The sequence below is a fragment of the Papio anubis genome, chromosome 10, assembly GCF_008728515.1.
Source record: "Papio anubis isolate 15944 chromosome 10, Panubis1.0, whole genome shotgun sequence".
In the NCBI taxonomy this organism is placed as follows: Eukaryota; Metazoa; Chordata; class Mammalia; order Primates; family Cercopithecidae; genus Papio; species Papio anubis.
In genome coordinates this window covers 8,871,584-8,887,858 of record NC_044985.1, presented here as the reverse complement: position 1 = coordinate 8,887,858, position 16,275 = coordinate 8,871,584, and the positions used below count along the sequence as shown (strand labels likewise).

General features: G+C 39.9%; 1 protein-coding gene across 39 annotated transcripts in view; it reads right to left on the bottom strand.

Moving 5' to 3' along the window:
- The window catches only part of CLASP1 (cytoplasmic linker associated protein 1), a 307,430-nt gene that overhangs the window by 142,619 nt on the left and 148,536 nt on the right, over positions 1-16,275 (bottom strand). Inside the window, exon 1 of one of the 39 annotated variants that reach the window (XM_021923508.2) lies at positions 4,493-4,666. The exons of 37 other annotated variants lie outside the window; for them this stretch is intronic. In XM_021923508.2, coding sequence (XP_021779200.1) covers positions 4,493-4,508 — 16 coding nt within the window. In that variant the 5' untranslated portion in view covers positions 4,509-4,666. Of the gene's footprint in view, positions 1-4,492; positions 4,667-16,275 lie in introns of those variants that run through there. One more of the 39 variants, XM_003909234.5, reaches the window with a different exon arrangement.

Below are 16,275 nucleotides of genomic sequence, written 5' to 3'. Positions count from 1 at the left end.
CATACCCTTTGTGTATGCCCAGGATATTTGTAAATGCCCACCCTGTGCCTGGCACTCGGTTGGCTGCTGGTAATTCAGAGGTGAACACAGCAGTTCCCATCTTTATTCCACAAAGCCGATCATAAGCCAGCATAAGGAGCCTTAGGAAAGCGAATTCCTAGAAGCCACAGAAGTCCAGGCAAGGCATTTCTGAGGAAGCCTCTGCACCAAGACCTGAAAACTAGGCAGGCATGAGGAAAGTGAAGTGCATTCTAGGTGAAAATAATGTGTGCAAGCTTCCTGGGGCAAGAAAGGGACAAGGCAGGAATGGCAAAGGCACAAAGGCATTAATGAAAGAGAATGGGTGACTATAATTACAATAATAATGACAACCACAAACTTCTTCCTTGTAATAGGTTAGAGGATAGTAGGACAGTGAAATCATCATTTATCCCTTAAAAAGGAACGGAAAAGGTACCACGCAGGCCTTAAGTGGACATATTCTAACTTATATTTTTACTATTTCATGGAAAAGGGGAAAGTTTTAAGCAACACGAAGGGATGTGAATAAAGTTGGCATACTGATGACTGAAAACTGAGACTTCCAGAAGTCAACAACTACAATTTCAACACCTTAATCTGAGTGTCATATTACGTAAGAGTCACCATATATCCTTTCATTGATTAAATGTTCATTTCTCCTTTTGATCACAGTACTTATTTTACCTTCCAACTTGCCCTGAAAGTTATAAATGTCAGAACCCAAATCCCACAGATATCAGATCTACACCCTGCGCTCTTTTGGAAATGTCATTTTAATTAACACTGTACCAATCTTGACCCAATTCTTTTTGACAATCACTACATAGGCACAAAAGTAAATCAGGTGGGAAAACTTAGAGCCAAATTTGGAAAAGGTTTCCTACCAGAATGTTCTCTCATACTTTAAAGTAATTACACTAAGAGCTACTTGCCATTTGTGCAAATAATAATAATTCTTCGAATCATCCATCTCTGCTTTAACGATCTCATTCTCCAGAACCCTGTTTAGCTAGAGAGGCAAATACCATACTGCTACATACGAAGATAAAGATAAATAAGATGACAATTTAACATAAATATCCATGTTCCAATAATACTTACTCCTCTAATAGCAATCTCAACTCTACTCCAAGATACAAACCCATTTGAATCAAACTCACGTACAAACAAAATTCTATGTCCAAGTATTCAGAACTATAATCACCTATAATCATCTTACCCTTAAAACCTGCTCTCCCTCCAGGCTCCCCACTTCAGTTGGTCCTACCACCATTTGTCCAGGCCAAAATATGGAATTGTTCTTAACTCTTCCCCTCCTATCTACTATCAGGTCTTTCTCCACCCACTGCCCTAAATAAGCACTGGGTGTGGTCAGTGCTGCTTCGAACCACCACCTCTCACTTCCAGTTCCTCTCCAGTCCCACTGAGGCCGACCTAATTTGGGTCTTCCTCATCCCTCAGGTAATCTGTATTACCAAATAGTATCCTTACTGGTGTCCATGTCTTTAATCTTTGTGTGTTTTGTTTTTTTAATGACATGTTTTAAAGACACGAAACAGTGAAAAAGATTTTCTTAAAGCACATAACCCAACATGCAGACTAACTGTTACCTTTAACTACTGTCCCTAGCGTATTCAGCATTCCTTAGTTTTTCCCTAACTTAGGTCCTTTATCTGCTCCAGGATCCCATTCAGGACACCATTTAGTCATCCTGCCTTGCTAGGCTCCTCTAGGTTGTGACAGTTTCTCAGACTTTGTTTTCAATGACCTTGACATGGTTAGGGAGTTTATAGAATATCCTTCATTTTGGGTTGGTCTGAGGCTTCTGCCATGTTTCCACAGAGCTTATGGGGCTTTGGGAGGAAGACCACAGACGTAAAATGCCATTCTCATCACATCCTATCAAGAACACCCACCACACTGACAGACTAGCAAGTTATGCTCCCCTCCTTTAGAGTGGGATATTTGCATAAATGATTTGGAATAATTCTGCACAAGAGGTTCGTCTCTTCATCTCCATTTACACACTTTTCAGTCATTTTATTTACATCAGTATGGATCATTAACATTTATTTTATACTTTGGGTTAAAACCCAACACTACTTTACTATGTTGCTTCAAGTGTTCTAGCTTTGGCTATTGGAAGCACTTTCAGTTGACTCCTGTGTCTCTCGGAGATACCCATACTATTGTTTTGTTTTGCTTTTTCCTTGATTTTTTTCAACCACTTCCCCACTTTCTAGCCCTGCGAGATACACTGGCTCACCTTGCTCCAGGCCTAAACTCAGCCATTTCCCCAAGGAGCCCTGGTGGTATTAGTGACCAAGATCTGCGTACTGAATGGCGGTTTCTTTTTATAAGATCTTAGGATACATTTGATTCTGCATCTTGTTTTCTTAGTTTTCCCTATCTACACAAAAAGATCAATTGTATTATTTTAAACCTCAGTTCAACCTTCACACCTCCTGTTAGGAGATCATCTGGAGCTGCCACAGTGGATGTGTTCCTATATCAATAGGGTAAGACTGATGTGCCAGGCCCAAGGCCCCCACTGGCTCCTTAGCATAGGGACTATCATCCCCAATTTGCACATGAGAAAATGAAGGTGGACAGCCATGCTGCCAGTCCCAGATCACATACTGCCCGTGCAGTGGTGGCACTCATACCCTGTCTGAGGGATTCCAGAGCACTTGGCCTGACAAGATGGCTTTCTGGAAGAAAGACTTAGGTCTAAGATGGCAAAAACTAGGGCTCTCCCCTATCCTGCAACTAACCCAATTCTAGAAAACCCAAACCCTTTGGTATCTGTGTTGAAAAGCCGCCCTTCCTACTCCTCATGGGGCTGCTGTGACATTCATAAAACACAAAATGCAGGAAAGAGTTCTGAAAACACTAAAGTACCCTACACACCTTGGAAGACCCACTGCTGTTACATTTTGCAGATTTTTAATGGTCATGAATTAATATATGATTCAAATATGCCACTTCCATAAGAAACAGTATTTTAATCCTTGTTTCCTATCACGATTACAGTTACTGAGGGTAAAAGTTACCAAAGCATCTAAGCCTGAATTCCAGGTGACAGTGACTAAGGAGGCAGGCAATTTGAAAAAATATATTAAGTGAAAGAACAGTCTTTATTTTAAACTCAGATTCAGGAGGCTATCTCCATGGCTTTTAACATGAAAAAGTTGGCTCCCATATTATGTTGACCTGTTGTTAAATACAAATGAAAATATCACAACTTAAGACAAATGCCACTTATAAGTGACACACTTTCAAATCCTCAAAGGAAAGGCTCTGGGAGAGGTTACTTAAGAACATGAATTATTTAACTCTCCTGCCCAGGTATTGATTTCCTGCAGCAGTTTAACCTGAAAATAGCATACGCTACTTAGGTATGAAATAAAAATATTATCACTGTATACCTTAAATCCTCAATTAAAAAATACAAATATACTTTAAATTCTCGATTTAAAAATATGAGCAGAAATGTAGCATCTTCCAGTACTTTCAGCCCAACTTAACCAAATTTAAGAAAATAGCTGTAGAAACCTTTAATAATCTACTACAAAATAAACACTGAGCAAAAGTCCTGGATGTGGGCCCAATTCCCCACAGCAGGAGACAAATAAACACTTGTTACTGTATACAATTTTCCTCTGTGCAATACCTGTTTCAGTAGAAGAGTCTGGAAATACCCTTTGGAGACAACAAATTAAGAGCCTGCCAGCAAAACCATCCCCTAGGAAAGCAAGACAGCGATACAGGTTGTTCCCATCACATCAACTGCACCCTACACCTTTGAATGCAAACCCTGTTTACACAGACTCTTTTAAAATCACTTCGATACTGGCCAAACCTGGGAAAAAGCTATGTGGAAAGACTGACAGCTAATCAATAAGATTTTTTGTGAACAACACTTCTTTTGTAGTTTTCCTGTACATTTCTGCATTTTAAAAATGCAAATCTTTTAAAGGGGAAAAAAATAAATAATGACTTAAGACAGAAGCAGTATCCTTGCACTGCTATCATTTATGCTTTTCCTCTATATGCTACTGGGAAAACTTAGAAATTTCTAGCCAGTAGATTCCTTTCAAGACCCCTTAGCTTTATTAACAAATACCCTGCAATTGCAAATAGATTTATGTTCATAACCCTCATACTGTGAACACAGGAAAGCAGAGAAAAATTAAAAGCCCATGAAATAAACAGAAGATAAAAACACAGCTAGCCTCAGCCTACTGTGCCTACTTCCTCGGTCCTAGTCTTAGAAGGTTAACATTGATGTTTATTTCCCTGTAGGCTTCACAATTTTTCCCTGCTTAAATACCAACAAAATTCATAACAATCTTTCCCATATTTCACCCAGGATTTTTAGTTATCAAAGGAATTATAAAAATATTCAAGCATTTCCTAGCCAAGCAGCAATAATTATAAACACTTTTCAGAATATATTAGAACAGCCTACCTTTACCAGTAGTCATGATTGTCAGTAGTCCTGGTACCAAATAAAAACACTGCTCTGAAAGCTATACCTACTCACAGCAACTTAAGCATCAGCAAACCCTCCACCCACACTTGTTCAGTGTGATCCGGCGGCACCAATGACAACTGCCACCCTATTCCAAAATAAAAGCCTAGACTAACACTGATTTTTTAAAAAGGGTTGGGGGGTGGGGGCTGGGGGGAGGTGTGAGCCTTCTCCATCCAACTCTACTCATGTAAGAGAGTCTTCTTTAAAAGTGCTATTAAAAATTTTTTAATCAGTTCTTCCCCCTCAAGAAACAGAAGAATATTCCTAACACAAATCTTAAATAGAAAAGTATCAAAAAGCAATCTTATTTCCACCTAGAAAATAAAATAAGCTGTCCGCTGCAGCTTACGTGACTTATGCTGCCATCAGAAGCAGTCTCTTCCAGGCTATTTTAGGTGGGCTTCTTAGCACAGCTCAACACATATGCCAGCCTTGTAACAAACACATTATCCTTGTATTCGTGACTATGGAAACACTTTCCTAAGATACTGAACCACTATCCCAAACCTTGTAATATGCATAGTCTAATAAACAAGCACAGGGAGAGAGTGTGAACCTAGTATTGGCACCTGATCCACTTATTCACAATCATTGCTTTTAAAGGATAAGCATGGATAATAATGGCTTGGCTTCTTAATAAAGAAAAGACAACTGATTTGCCTTTAAATGAATGCTTTGTCCTAGCTACACCAGGCAATAATTCCGATCTTATCTAACACAATCTGTCAATGGTCTGTTTTCAGACTTGCACAGGTATTTCTCATTTCCAACAAAGTAGAACTGATACCTGTAATATTTTTCAAATTACAGTTTTTTAAGTGTAAAACCATAAGGCAGAATGCATTTGGTAACAAAATGATACCCGGTACATTCACGTATAAGAGTCAATAATGTTATGATTACTTGTTACCTACTTTATAGTTTTATTAGCAAATAAATATTGGGTCTTTTACTTTAGCTACAAATTTATTATAGAATTATCATGGATTTAACCAAAATGATAGTTTGTATCTTTCCTCATAAACATGTTAGTTTTGCTCAAGACACTGAAAAGCTTGTGTATTTTTTAACCAAATTAATGTTCATGGGCCTCGCTTCAATCAAATCCAATTAAAGATCATTAAGTGGTTGCAGATAAAGGACACTGAGTAGTCCATAATTACTGGCTCTTTCATTCTGAAAATCCAATTCTCCCATGAGCATAAGCACATCTGCATGATTTAAAAACTTACAAATAATTTGCTTTTTGAAACTCATGGAAAGAAAAACTGTAATTTTTGCTTCAAGGGGCTTGCTAATTACACAGAGATGAAAAAAAGAAGAAACATCTATATAGCAACATATTTTTAACTCTCATATTCTCACCATTCAAAGCCGAAAGGCCTTCGGGTAACCTAGCAACAAGAAGGAATCACACAAAGATGAAGTATTCTATTACAGACAGGAAGCCCATTTCAAATTGCTACTCGGCTGCTTTTTCATTGCTGTTTTAGTCACAATTTGATTACGCTTTTAAAAATTAAGTCCATGGGTTTCATATAAATATTAAGCATCAGAGAACAACATAATTTTGAACATGTCAAGATATACAAACCCTGGATAAAACCCTATTATTTCTTAGTAGTATCACCATTAAATATGGTTCTTCCAACTTAGCTAAAATCCAGAACGGTTATTTCTTACTCAAAAGGACACTGTTGTTCACAAGCAACAAAAGAAAAAAAGCAAACTGGACTTCATCAAAATTTAAAACTTTCATACACCAAAAGATACTTAAAAGTGAAAAGAGGCTGGGCGTGGTGGCTCACGCCTGTGATCCCAGCACTTTGGGAGGCTGAGGCAGGAGGATCACAAGGTCAGGAGATCGAGACCACCCTGGCTAACATGGTGAAACCCCGTCTCTACAAAAATACAAAAAAAAAAAAAAAAATTAGCTAGGCGTGGTGGCAGGCGCCTGTAGCCCCAGCTACTCGGGAGGCTGAGGCAGGAGAATGGCGGGAACCCGGGAGGCGGAGCTTGCAGTGAGCTGAGATGCGCCACTGCACTCCAGCCTGGGCAACAGAGCAAGACTCCGTCCCAAAAAAAAAATTCTGAAAAGATTGGCTCACACCTGTAATCCCAGCACTTTGGGAGGCCGAGGCGGGCAGATCACGAGGTCAGGAGATTGACACGATCCTGGATAATACGGTGAAACCCCGTCTCTACTAAAAATACAAAAAAATTAGCCGGGCATGGTGGCGGGCACCTGTAGTCCCAGCTACTTGGGAGGCTGAGGCAGGAGAATGGTGAGAACCCAGGAGGCGGAGCTTGCAGTGAGCCGAGATCGCACCAGCGCATTCCAGCCTGGGCGACAGAGCGAGACTCCCTTTCCAAAAAAAAAAAAAAGTGAAAAGATAAGCCACAGAAAGAAAAAAAAAAAATTTTACAAATCGTATCTGCAAATCATATATAGTTCAACAACAAAAAGAGAAACAATTCGATTTTTAAGTGGGCAAAGGACTTGAATAGATGTTTTTCCAAGGAAGATCTACAAATGGCCAGGAAGCACAGGAAATACGTTCAAATATATTAGTCATTAGGGAAATGCAAATCAAAACCACAATGAGATACCACTTCGTATTTACTAGGGTGACTATAATAAAAAAAAAATTAAAACAACATCAACAACAAAAAACAACAAGCATTGCCAGAAAGTGGAGAATTGGGCAATGGCTAGAGAGCATATAAAACGGTGCAGCCACTGTGGAAAACAGTTTAGTGGTTCCTCAGTAAGTTAAACATAGAATGACCATATAATACAGCAATTCGACTCCTGGATATACACTCAAAAGAACTGAAAACAGGTGTTTAAAAGCTTGTAAACAAACGTTCAAAGCAGCACTATTCACAATAGACAAAGGTGGAAACAATCCAAATGTCCATCAATAGATGCACAGTTGCAGCTATCTGTGAATATACTAAAAATTACAGAATTATACACTTGAAATGAATGCTGTCATGGTATGTGAATTATATTTCAATAAAGCAATTTTAAAAGAGCATTACTATCCATACTACTCAAAGCAATCTATAGATCCAACATAATCCCTATCAAATGCCAATGACATTCTTTACAGAAATAAAAAAAGTAATCCCAAAATTTACATGGAACCACAAAGGACTCAGAATAGCCAAGGCCATCCTTCCTAAGCAAAAAGAACAAAACTGGGCCGGGCGCGGTGGCTCAAGCCTGTAATCCCAGCACTTTGGGAGGCTGAGACGGGTGGATCACGAGGTCAGGAGATCGAGACCATCCTGGCGAACACGGTGAAACCCCGTCTCTACTAAAAAATACAAAAAACTAGCCGGGCGAGGTGGCGGGCGCCTGTAGTCCCAGCTACTCAGGAGGCTGAGGCAGGAGAATGGCGTGAACCCGGGAGGCGGAGCTTGCAGTGAGCTGAGATCCGGCCACTGCACTCCAGCCTGGGTGACAGAGCGAGACTCCGTCTCAAAAAAAAAAAAAAAAGAACAAAACTGGAAGAATCACATTATCACATTATCTGACTTCAAATTATACTATTACCATTGCTGTTTTTGTGGCAGCATGGTACTGGAATAAAAACAGACACACAGACCCCAATGGAACAGAATAGAGATCCCAGAAATAAAATCCACACATCTACAGTGAACTCATTTTTGCAACAGTGCCAAGAACATACACTGGGGAAAGGACAGTCTCTTCAATAAATGGTGCTGGAAAAACTGAATATCCATATGCAGAAGAATAAAACTAGACCCCCATTTCTCACCACAAAAATCAAATAGAAATGAATTAAAGACTTAAACCTAAGACCTCAAACTATAAAACTACTAAAAGAAAACATGGGGGAAACTCTCTAGGACATTGGTCTGGACAAAGATTTTGTCAGTAACACCCCACAAGTATGGGCAACCAAAGCAAACAATCAACAAAGTGTAAGACAACCCACAGAATGCAAGAAAATATTCGCAAACTACCCACCTGACAAGGGATTAACAACCAGAATATATGAGGAGCTCCAACAACTCAATAGAAAGAAAACCAAATAATCCAATTTAAAAATAAGCAAAAGATCTGAATAGACATTTTTCGAAAGGAGACACACAAATGGCAAACAGGCATATTAAAAAAGTGCTCAACATCACTGATCATCAGAGAAATGCAAATCAAAACTACAATGAGGTATCATCTCACCCCAGTTAAAATGGCTTTAATCCAAAGACAGGCAATAACAAATTTTGGTAAGGATGTGGAGAAAAGGGAACTCTTGTACACTGTTGGCAGAAATGTTAAATTATTACAGCCACTACAGAAAACAGTATAGAGGTTCCTCAAAAAACTAAAACTGAAACTACAATATGATCCAGCAATCCCACCGCTAGGTATATACCCAAAAGAAAGGAATCAGTATATTGATGAGATATCTGCACTCCCATGTTTACTGCAGCACTGTTCACAATAGCTAAGATTTTAAAGCAACCTAAGTGTCCATCAACAGGAGAAAGAATAAAGAAAATGCGATGCCTACACACAACGCAGTACTATTCAGCCATAAAAAGAACGAGATCCTGTCATTTGCAACAACATGGATGGAACTGGAGGAAATTATGTTAAGAGAAGCTAGGCATAGAAAGACAAATTTCACATGTTCTCACTCATTTGTGGGAGCTAAACATTAAACCAACTGAACTCATAGAGATAGGGAGAAGAATAACGGTTACCAGCAGAGGCTGGGAAGAATAGTGGTGGTGGGGAAGGGAGTGGGGATGGTTAAAGGGTACAAAACCATAGTTAGAATAAGATCTAGTATTTGATAGCACAACAGGGTGACTACAGTCAACATTTATTGTACATTTTAAAATAACTAAAAGAGTGTAACACAAGAAATGACAATTGCTTGGGTTGATGGATACCCTACTTACCTTGATGTGACTGTTATACAAAATACCTCATGTAACCCATAAATACATACACCTGCTATATGCCCATAAAAATTTAAAATCTTGAGCCAGGCACATTGGCTCACGCCCGTAATCCCAGCACTTTGGGAGGCCGAGGCGGGCGGATCACCTGAGGTCAGGAGATCGAGACCATCCTGGCTAACACGGTGAAACCTTGTCTCTACTAAAAATACAAAAAATTAGCCAGGCATGGTGGTGGGTGCCTGTAGTCCCAGCTACTCGGGAGGCTGAGGCAGAAGAATCCCTTGAACCTGGGAGGCGGAGGTAGCAGTGAGCCGAGACTGCACCACTGCACTTCAGCCTGGGCAACAGAGCAAGACTCCATCTCAAAAAGTAAAATAAAATAAAATAAAATAAAACAAAATAAAATAAAATATAAAAATCTTTAAAGAGTATTGTCACTTTAAAGAATACAATGGCTGGGCGCAGTGGCTCACGCCTATAATACCAGCACTTTGGGAGGCCGAGGAGGGTGGATCACCTGAGGTCAAGATTTCAAGATCAGCTGACCAACATGGTGAAACCCCATCTCTACTAAAAAGACAAAAACACAAAAATTTGCTGGACATGGTGGTGAGCGCCTATAATCCCAGGTACTCGGGAGGCTAAGGCAGGAGACACGCCTGAACCCGGGAGGCGGAGGTAGCAGTGAGCCAAGATCGCACCACTGCACTCCAGCCTGGGCAACAAGAGCAAAACTCCATCTCAAAAAATAATAATAACAATTTTAAAAGTAAATAAATGTTAAATTTTAAACATGTACTCCAAAATAATCTGAAAGTCTACAAGCATGACAGTTATTCTCAAATATTATTTTTATTTAAAAAATGAATATACCCCTAAAATCGAGCAACTGGAGGAGAATCTATTATTCTGAGCACCAACCATGTCCCAGGCACTGTGCTAAGAATTTTACACACAATCTCATTTATTCTCCACCAAATCTCTGTAAGGTCTTCACTCCATTTTACAGATGAGCACATGTGGTTCACAAGAGTTAAGTCACTTGCCCAAAGCCCCACAGCTAAAGCGTTGCAGAGCAGGGCACAGATGCCTTTCCTAAGGAGGAAGGACAGTCACACATTTCCAAAGCAATCCCCTTCGGCTTGCTCCCTGACACTGTCTACACTTCTCCACATGCAGGCATGGGGGCACCCACACTCGAAAATTAACAACCAAAACTACTGTCACCATTTATTAAACAGATACTTGTTGCCAAGTCCTTATGCTGAGTACAGGCTGCTCAATTTTCACAAATGGGCATTAGAAGGACATAGATCATTTAATAGACACCCTTTTGAGTCAGCCTAGGAAGCCCCTCTGTGGACATGCAGCGCTAACCAACCAAGGCAGCTATCGAGTGATCAGAACCTCTGCCCAAGAGGTCGTTTAGGAGCCTGGAAATGAGCCCCACGTTGTCATTCATTCTCTCCTGTGTTTTGCTCAGTTCTCTCTCAGCTCCAGCTCATACGCAACACTCCAGAACCCAGTGGGTATATAAGAATCCATGGGAAAAAGCAGAGAGAAAAAGAATCTAGTCATCTCAGACACTAAATGTTCATACACGCACTCAAGATTTACTAAGAGACAAAGAAGAAAAGCTGGTTCCTGTGAAACAAACCAATCACAGAGAACACTGGGACTAAGAGGACAGCCTGCAAGGTATCCGAGTCTCAGAATGAGCAAAAACAGACACACAGTCCCCTGTATGCAGAAGGGTTACAGTCCAGTGCCGAGATAGGTATTAGTCAAATAATCGCCAAATGTAAACCCGCAAAAATGATGCCTACCAAGCAGTGGGGTAGGGGGTGCCTGCCCACATTTAACAGCGGGATCTGACACCATTTGGGAGGACAACAGATGAATGGAATTAAGAAAAATGTGTATATATACACAATGGTATATAATTCAGCCATAAAAAGAATGAAATCCTGTTATTTGTAGCAACATGGATGGAACTAGAGGCCATTATATTACATAAAGTAAGCCAAGCACAGAAAGACAAATATCACATGTTCTCACTCATATGTGGGAGCTAAAAGGGTATATCTCACGAAGGTAGAGATTAGACTGGTGCTTACCAAAGGCCAGGAAGGGGGGGGGGAAGAGTGAAGAGAAAAATATATATATAAATGTATTTATTACCACTGAACTGTACACTTAAAAATGGTAAAGATAGTTAATTATATATGTAGATTTTACCTCAATAAAAAAGCAATATTTGAGTTAAACTCCATACAAATCAGCGGTAATATTTATGAAAAGCGAGGGAGAGGGAGGTATCAAAAATGACACCCAACCTTTAACATACCAGGATGAATAATGGAGCAATCACACTTATAAGGAGTACAGAAAACATTTAGGGTGGAACAATATTTACTGTTTTGTGTTTTATCTTTCAGCCAGAAGTAGAATATAAATTTGGTTTTAGATATATGTTTCAAATACAAGAGGAAATGTCAGACAGGCAGCTGTTTCACATACAGTTCCAATCCTGTCCCAAGATCTGTATAGGAGACAAACATTTATGAAAAAATGTGATATAGCTAATAAATAAAATTACAGCTATGGATATCTGTAACCAGGGAAAAAGCACTGCCTGAGAAGGGTGCGCCCAGAACTCAAGCTTTTAGGAATATAGTTATCAATTAGTAGACATTAGATAAAGGAAGCTAAGAAGGTGCAGCCCAGGCCGGGCGCGGTGGCTCAAGCCTGTAATCCCAGCACTTTGGGAGGCCGAGACGGGCGGATCACGAGGTCAGAGATCGAGACCATCCTGGCTAACACGTGTGAAACTCCTCGCCTCTATTAAAAAATACAAAAACCTAGCCGGCTAGGTGGCGGCTTCGTAGTCCCAGCTACTCGAGGCTGAGGCAGGAGAATGGCGGAACCCGAGGCGGAGTTGCAGTGAGCTGAGATCCGCCACAGCACTCCAGCCTGGGCGACAGAGCCGACCCTCAGTCTAAAAAAAAAAAAAGAGGCTGGTGCAGCCCAAAAGCAGGAAGAACCAGGAGGAGGTCAGGACCCAGCTTTCCTCTTTCTTTTTTTTAGATGGAGTTCCTGGCTCACCAGGCTGAGCGGCGCACACCCTTGCTCACTGCCACCTCTTACCTCCCCGGGTTCAAGGGAGCCCTCCTGCCCCAGCCTCCCGAGTAGCTGGGACTACAGGCGCTCACCACCACGCCTGGCTAATTTTTTGTATTTTTAGTAGAGACGGGGTTTCACCATGTTAGCCAGGATGGTCTCAATCTCCTGACCTCATGATCCCCCGCCTTTGGCCTCCCAAAGTGCTGTGATTACAGGTGCACACCGCCACGCCCAGCTAATTTTTTGTATTTTAGCAGAGACGGGGTTTCACCATGTTGCCCAGGCTGGTCTGGAACTCCTGAGCTCAGGCAATCTGTCCGCCTTGGCCTCCCAAAGTGCTAGGATTACAGGCATGAACCACCATGCCTGGCCTCTTTTCTGTGGTAAAAATAGGTAATAGTTTCTTCTTCTTCTTTTTTTTTTTTCTGAGACAGAGTCTCGCGACCAGGCTGGAGTGCAGTGGCACGATCTCAGCTCACTGAAACCACTGCCTCCCAAGTTCAAGCAGTCCTCCCACCTCAGGGCCCCACCTGCCACCCCCATAGCTGGGACTACAGGGGTGCACCACCACACTTGGCTAATTTTTGTATTTTTGTAGAGATGGAGTTTCACCACATTAGCCAGGCTGGTCTCAAACTCCTGACCTCAGATAATCTGCCCGTCTTGGCCTCACAAAGTGCTGAGATTACAGGTGTGAGCCACCACACCTGGCCAAAAATAGGCAATAGTTTCTTAGGTATAACAAAAGAAAAAAGAAACAGATAAATTGGACTTCATCAAAATTTAATACTTTATATTTCATGTGACACTATCAAGAAAGTGAAAAGAAAACTCACAGAATGGGAAAAAATATTTGCAAATAAATCATATCTGTTAAGAGTCTGGTATGTAGCACATCTAAAGACCTCTTATAACTCAACAATAAATAGGCAATTAACCCCTTTAAAAAATGGGCAAAAGATTTATTTGAATAGACATTTCTCCAACCAAGGTATATAAAGGCCATGAAAAAGATGTTCAGTACCATTACTCGTCAAGGTAAAGCAAATCAACACCACAATGAGATACCACTTTACACCCACTATGGTGACAATAACGAAAAAGACAGACAATAACAACTATTGGCGAGGATGTGGAGAAACTGGAAACTCTTACAGGTGGCTGGTAAGAATATAAAATAGTGCCGCAAAACTGGAAAACTGTGTGTTTACTGTGTTTGAGCAGTTACTCAAAAAGTTAAATGTACAACTCAGCCATTCTACTGCAAAGTATACAGCCAAGAGAAATGAAAATACATATCCACATGAAATCTTTTACAACAATGTTCAAAGAATCATTCTTCACAATAGCCAAAAAGTTGAACAACCCCAAATGTCCATCAACAGACGGATAAAGAAAATGTAGTCTAATCACACAATGGAATCTTGCTCAGCCATAAAAAGGAACGAACTTCTGATACATGCTACATTATGGATGAACCTTGAAAACACCATGCTAAGTGAAAGATACCAGACACAAAAGCCAAATATTACATGATTCCAATTATACAAAATGTCCTGAATAGGCAACATAAAGACAGAAAATAGGATGCCAGAAACTGGGGAGAGAGGGAAATAATGAGTAAGTGCTAATGGGAATGGGATGTGAGGGTGAAGTATTTTAGATTTAAATAGTGGTAACAGTTGCACACTTTGTGAATATTCAAAACAAAAACAAAAACAAAACACTAAAGCACACACTTTAAAAAGTGAAACACCAGTAGGTAAATTATATATAATCTCAATTTTTAATTTTTAAATAAACGGCAACTAGAAGGAGAAAGTATCTCAATTTTTAAAATATACTGATAACTTCACAAAAAACCTAACACCTATTTCTGACAAAAACTCAGATAAGGGCATTTAACTTTCTTTCTTTAACTTTCATGTGCCCACCTGGGTCTCTCCCAAGCACACCTTCCTTTCTTTCCTGTTCTGAGCCTTTTTAAATAAACTTCTATTCCTGCTCTGGAAAAAAAAAAAAAAAAAGATAAGATAAACAGAAGTAAATAGAAAACTACCTCATTTTGATAAAGAACATCTACAAAAATCCTACAGCTAATACCATACTTAGCACCTAAGATAGGAACCAGACAAGCATGTCCCGTCTCACCACTCTTATTTTACATAGTACTGGAAGTTCTAGCCAGTGAAATAAGGCAAGAAAAAGAAATTAAAAGCACACGTATCTGAAAGAGATAAAACTGTTGCTATTTGCAGATCACAAGACTGTATATGTAGGAAACTCCACAGACGCTACAAAAACTCCTACAACTAATAAGTTCAAAAAGGTTGTAATATAAGCTATATAAGGTAAGAAATGGAGAAAGCAGAGGATGGATGGATCTAGAGAAAGCTGAACAGTCAAAGGTTTGAAGTTCAAAAGAGATCAAAGAATTACACTGGGAGTTGTGTTAAAAAAAAAAAAACACGAAGGAAGAGGAGGTGGGGGGGGGGAGAGAGAGAGAGGGAGAGGGAGACAGAAAGAGAAAAAGAGAAAGAGAGAGAGAGAAAGAAAAGAGAAGAAAAGAGTTGAAAAAGGAAAGGAGGGAGGGAAGGGAAAAGAAAAGAGAAAAAGGAGGAGGAGGAGAAAAGGAGGGGGAGAGAGAGAGAGAGAATTAGATAAAAGAGGGAGACAGGTTTTATTCCATCACTACTGCAGTTTCTCTACGCCATCTAAATGTGCAATGAAGGATATCAGGTGGTTTGTTTTTTGACAGCAACTGAACAATTTATTGGTCTCTCAAAGTTACTGTAAAGAGATGAAAATCATTTAGGTTAGAAATTCTAAAATTTTACACATATGGCTATATATTAGTTTCCTTAAACATTTTGGCTCTAACAATTAAAACAGTAATACTATATATATATAAAGCAAAAAGCTGAAATTATCGACCTCCAAGAAATTTTGTTAAGGCTTCCTTACCATTTGCTATTTTTAACACAGATGTTTAAAAGAACTGTTTCCATTCTCAACCCTACACCTATGTGTGTGCATGAGCGCACACATACACACACACACACACAAAAGGGAATTTGGGGGCAATATTTATACCTAACCACATAGAAAATGCTGCTTGTGATACATCCAATGCCACACAGTTTTGGCATTCCTGAGGGTGAAATCATATTTGTCACATCACTGGATCCCATGGAGTGTATGTACACTCTTTTAGGCAAGATCCCCAATGTGGATGCAGTCTTTCTCCCCAATGCCAGCACTATAATGAGATTCTGTTTCACAGCCGTAATACTGGCTTATGAAGCACAAACTCACTTTCCTGCCACTGCTTTTACTTACTTGCCCAGCATGCTCTGTCCCAGTGCCAACAATTTTTAAACTGAGAAACCACACAAATACACCCACACAAAAGTAAAAGCATGTGTCCATCAACTAACTGCCTGTGAAGACCTGCCTGTGGACACCAAGCAACCCCACTCATCACGAGTGCACCACTCAGATGCCATTGGCTCTACCAATGATATGTTTTTTAAAGTACATATCAAAGTATGTACACTAAAGTACAGGGTAAAGTAGAGAAAATCACACCATAGTTATATACAAATTATACTGTTATAGGAAAATGAACTAATATAGCAAAAATGATTTTT